Source organism: Sebastes fasciatus, unplaced genomic scaffold, assembly GCF_043250625.1.
Source record: "Sebastes fasciatus isolate fSebFas1 unplaced genomic scaffold, fSebFas1.pri Scaffold_100, whole genome shotgun sequence".
In the NCBI taxonomy this organism is placed as follows: Eukaryota; Metazoa; Chordata; class Actinopteri; order Perciformes; family Sebastidae; genus Sebastes; species Sebastes fasciatus.
Window position 1 is genome coordinate 1 of NW_027428136.1, and position 5,000 is coordinate 5,000.

The 5,000-nt window shown below is 48.3% G+C and overlaps 1 protein-coding gene across 1 annotated transcript in view; it reads right to left on the bottom strand.

The window, feature by feature from the left end:
• Positions 1-1,502: 1,502 nt before the first annotated feature.
• Positions 1,503-5,000, bottom strand: part of LOC141763624 (rap guanine nucleotide exchange factor 1-like) — a 10,787-nt gene continuing 7,289 nt past the window's right edge. The window contains exon 5 of the mRNA XM_074628097.1: positions 1,503-2,164. Coding sequence (XP_074484198.1) covers positions 1,874-2,164 — 291 coding nt within the window. The 3' untranslated portion in view covers positions 1,503-1,873. The remainder of the gene's footprint in view (positions 2,165-5,000) is intronic.

Below are 5,000 nucleotides of genomic sequence, written 5' to 3' on the forward strand. Positions count from 1 at the left end.
GTGGTATTAGTACTTGTACTTTAGCTGACGGTGGTATTAGTACTTGTACTTTAGCTGACGGTGGTATTAGTACTTGTACTTTAACTGACGGTGGTATTAGTACTTGTACTTTAGCTGACGGTGGTATTAGTACTTGTACTTTAGCTGACGGTGGTATTAGTACTTGTACTTTAACTGACGGTGGTATTAGTACTTGTACTTTAGCTGACGGTGGTATTAGTACTTGTACTTTAGCTGACGGGTGGTATTAGTACTTGTACTTTAGCTGACGGTGGTATTAGTACTTGTACTTTAGCTGACGGTGGTATTAGTACTTGTACTTTAACTGACGGTGGTATTAGTACTTGTACTTTAGCTGACGGTGGTATTAGTACTTGTACTTTAGCTGACGGTGGTATTAGTACTTGTACTTTAGCTGACGGTGGTATTAGTACTTGTACTTTAGCTGACGGTGGTATTAGTACTTGTACTTTAGCTGACGGTGGTATTAGTACTTGTACTTTAGCTGACGGTGGTATTAGTACTTGTACTTTAGCTGACGGTGGTATTAGTACTTGTACTTTAACTGACGGTGGTATTAGTACTTGTACTTTAACTGACGGTGGTATTAGTACTTGTACTTTAGCTGACGGTGGTATTAGTACTTGTACTTTAGCTGACGGTGGTATTAGTACTTGTACTTTAGCTGACGGTGGTATTAGTACTTGTACTTTAGCTGACGGTGGTATTAGTACTTGTACTTTAGCTGACGGTGGTATTAGTACTTGTACTTTAGCTGACGGTGGTATTAGTACTTGTACTTTAGCTGACGGTGGTATTAGTACTTGTACTTTAGCTGACGGTGGTATTAGTACTTGTACTTTAGTAAACGGAGTTGAACATGCTAAGAGGTCATTTCACTCCGTTAGGAACCGTCCTCCGAGAAAAGGACTATTCAAACGCAACCAAAGAGAAGCTGAAACCGCCTCTCTCACTTCTTCTTCTTCTGCTTCCTGCTGTCATTCAGTTAACACACAGACAGGAAGTGCAGAGACGGGAGGCGGGAGGACAACATGTGATGTCTTCAGTGTCTCTACTTCCTGTTTCTATTCCTGTTCTTCGGCTCACAGCTTCATCAACCCACTGAGATATCTACTGAAGACGTTCTGACAGAAAGACACTTTGATATCCAGATTAAAGCTCAATTAGAAGTTATGAATATCTCATACTGATAATATAACTCATGGACTCCTCTTTATGTTCATATCTTTACTAATAGATGTTATTCACTTTAGTTGATGGAGAACAATAATGCAGCCTACAATAACTCATATTATTCAGATATTTACACATATTTCTAGAATATTTTTCACTAATAATTTTCACATATTTTTCGGATATTTTCAACATATTTTCGAGACATTTATCACAATTGTTTTCACATATTTTACAAATATCTTTCACATATTTCTCAGATATTTTTCACAATTCTTTTTTCACATACTTTACTAATAATTTTCATATATTATTTGTTTTTTGTTTTTTTTATATTTTAAACATATTTTTAACTATTCTTTTCACATTTTTACTAATAATTTTCAAATATTTCTCACATATTTCTCGGATATTTTTCACAATTTCTTTCACATATTTTACTAAAATTTTCTATATATTATTTTTGGGATATTCTATACATATTTTTCAGAGCTTTTTGACAATTTCTTTCCACATTTATCACTAACGTTTTTCACATATTTTTCGGATATTTTAAAAATGTTTTTCAGACATTTATTTCACATTTTTTACTAATATTTTTCAAATGTTTTCAGATAATTTTCACATATTTTCGACGCTTTTCTGTTTTTTCCTACAGTAGAGAATGTTTGGTTCAGACTCACCTGAGTCCCGGGGGGAGGGACATCCGTTGGAGGGACACCTGGGGGAGGGGCTCTATAAAAGGCATCGGGGGCTTTGGAGGAGCTGAAGCTGTCTCCTCCTCCTTGTCCTCCTTGTCCTCCTTGTCCTCCTCGTCCTCTGCAGGAGCTCCTGGACTCCGGCAGGTAGAAGTCCTGTCTGATGTCCACTGGTTGTCAAACCCACCTGTCTGTCCAACAGCAGCCTGTGATTGGACAGGAGATAAGGGGGCGGAGTCGCCTTGTCTCTCCGCAGCCAATCGGACCAGTTCCTGACAGACAGACAGACAGACAGGTGATTACAACAAGAAGACATGCTGCGACGGGAGGGGACGAAGGGACAGTCAGGACAGCAACAAGAGGACAAAATAATAGGACAAAAGAAGACAGGAAATGTTACCAACCATAAGACAAAACAGGATGGGACAAGAAGAGACAAGAGGAACAGGACAGGACGCTGGAGACTGTGGCTTCAGGACGGGACACAGCAGGACACTGAGACAAGACAAAATAACAGGACAGGACGGGACACAAGATGTTAGGACAGGACAGGACAGGACAGGACAGGACAGGACAGGACGGGACACATGATGTTAGGACAGGACAGGACAGGACAGGACAGGACAGGACAGGACAGGACAGGACAGGACAGGACAGGACAGGACGGGACACATGATGTTAGGACAGGACAGGACAGGACAGGACAGGACAGGACAGGACAGGACAGGACAGGACAGGACAGGACAGGACAGGACAGGACAGGACAGGACAGGACGGGACACAAGATGTTAGGACAGGACAGGACGGGACACATGATGTTAGGACAGGACAGGACAGGACGGGACACAAGATGTTAGGACAGGACAGGACAGGACAGGACAGGACAGGACAGGACAGGACAGGACAGGACAGGACGGGACACATGATGTTAGGACAGGACAGGACAGGACGGGACACTGGATGTTAGGACAGGACAGGACGGGACACATGATGTTAGGGCAGGACAGGACAGGACAGGACAGGACAGGACAGGACAGGACAGGACAGGACAGGACGGGACACAAGATGTTAGGACAGGACAGGACAGGACAGGACAGGACAGGACAGGACAGGACAGGACGGGACACATGATGTTAGGACAGGACAGGACAGGACGGGACACTGGATGTTAGGACAGGACAGGACGGGACACATGATGTTAGGGCAGGACAGGACAGGACAGGACAGGACAGGACAGGACAGGACAGGACAGGACAGGACAGGACAGGACAGGACAGGACAGGACAGGACGGGACACATGATGTTAGGACAGGACAGGACAGGACAGGACAGGACAGGACAGGACAGGACAGGACAGGACAGGACAGGACAGGACAGGACAGGACAGGACAGGACGGGACACAAGATGTTAGGACAGGACGGGACGGGACGGGACGGGACGGGACGGGACGGGACGGGACGGGACGCATGATGTTAGGACAGGACAGGACAGGACGGGACACAAGATGTTAGGACAGGACAGGACAGGACGGGACACATGATGTTAGGACAGGACAGGACAGGACAGGACACATGATGTTAGGACAGGACAGGACAGGACGGGACACATGATGTTAGGACAGGACAGGACAGGACGGGACACATGATGTTAGGACAGGACAGGACAGGACGGGACACATGATGTTAGGACAGGACAGGACAGGACAGGACAGGACGGGGCACATGATGTTAGGACAGGACAGGACAGGACGGGACACAGCAGGACACTGAGACAAGACAAAATAACAGGACAGGACGGGACACAAGATGTTAGGACAGGACAGGACAGGACAGGACAGGACAGGACAGGACAGGACAGGACAGGACGGGACACAAGATGTTAGGACAGGACAGGACAGGACGGGACACATGATGTTAGGACAGGACAGGACAGGACAGGACAGGACAGGACAGGACAGGACGGGACAGGACAGGACGGGACACATGATGTTAGGACAGGACAGGACAGGACAGGACAGGACAGGACAGGACGGGACACATGATGTTAGGACAGGACAGGACAGGACAGGACAGGACAGGACAGGACAGGACAGGACAGGACGGGACACATGATGTTAGGACAGGACAGGACAGGACGGGACACATGATGTTAGGACAGGACAGGACAGGACAGGACAGGACAGGACAGGACAGGACACGACAGGACGGGACACATGATGTTAGGACAGGACAGGACAGGACGGGACACATGATGTTAGGACAGGACAGGACAGGACAGGACGGGACACATGATGTTAGGACAGGACAGGACAGGACAGGACAGGACAGGACAGGACAGGACAGGACAGGACAGGACAGGACAGGACGGGACACAAGATGTTAGGACAGGACGGGACGGGACGGGACGGGACGGGACGGGACGGGACGGGACGGGACGGGACGGGACGGGACGGGACGGGACGCATGATGTTAGGACAGGACAGGACAGGACAGGACACATGATGTTAGGACAGGACAGGACAGGACGGGACACATGATGTTAGGACAGGACAGGACAGGACGGGACACTGGATGTTAGGACAGGACAGGACAGGACGGGGCACATGATGTTAGGACAGGACAGGACAGGACGGGACACATGATGTTAGGACAGGACAGGACAGGACAGGACACATGATGTTAGGACAGGACAGGACAGGACGGGACACATGATGTTAGGACAGGACAGGACAGGACGGGACACTGGATGTTAGGACAGGACAGGACGGGACACATGATGTTAGGACAGGACAGGACAGGACGGGACACATGATGTTAGGACAGGACAGGACAGGACAGGACAGGACGGGGCACATGATGTTAGGACAGGACAGGACAGGACGGGACACTGGATGTTAGGACAGGACAGGACGGGACACATGATGTTAGGACAGGACAGGACAGGACGGGACACATGATGTTAGGACAGGACAGGACAGGACGGGACACATGATGTTAGGACAGGACAGGACAGGACGGGACAGGACGGGGCACATGATGTTAGGACAGGACAGGACAGGACGGGACAGGACAGGACAGGACAGGACAGGACGGGGCACATGATGTTAG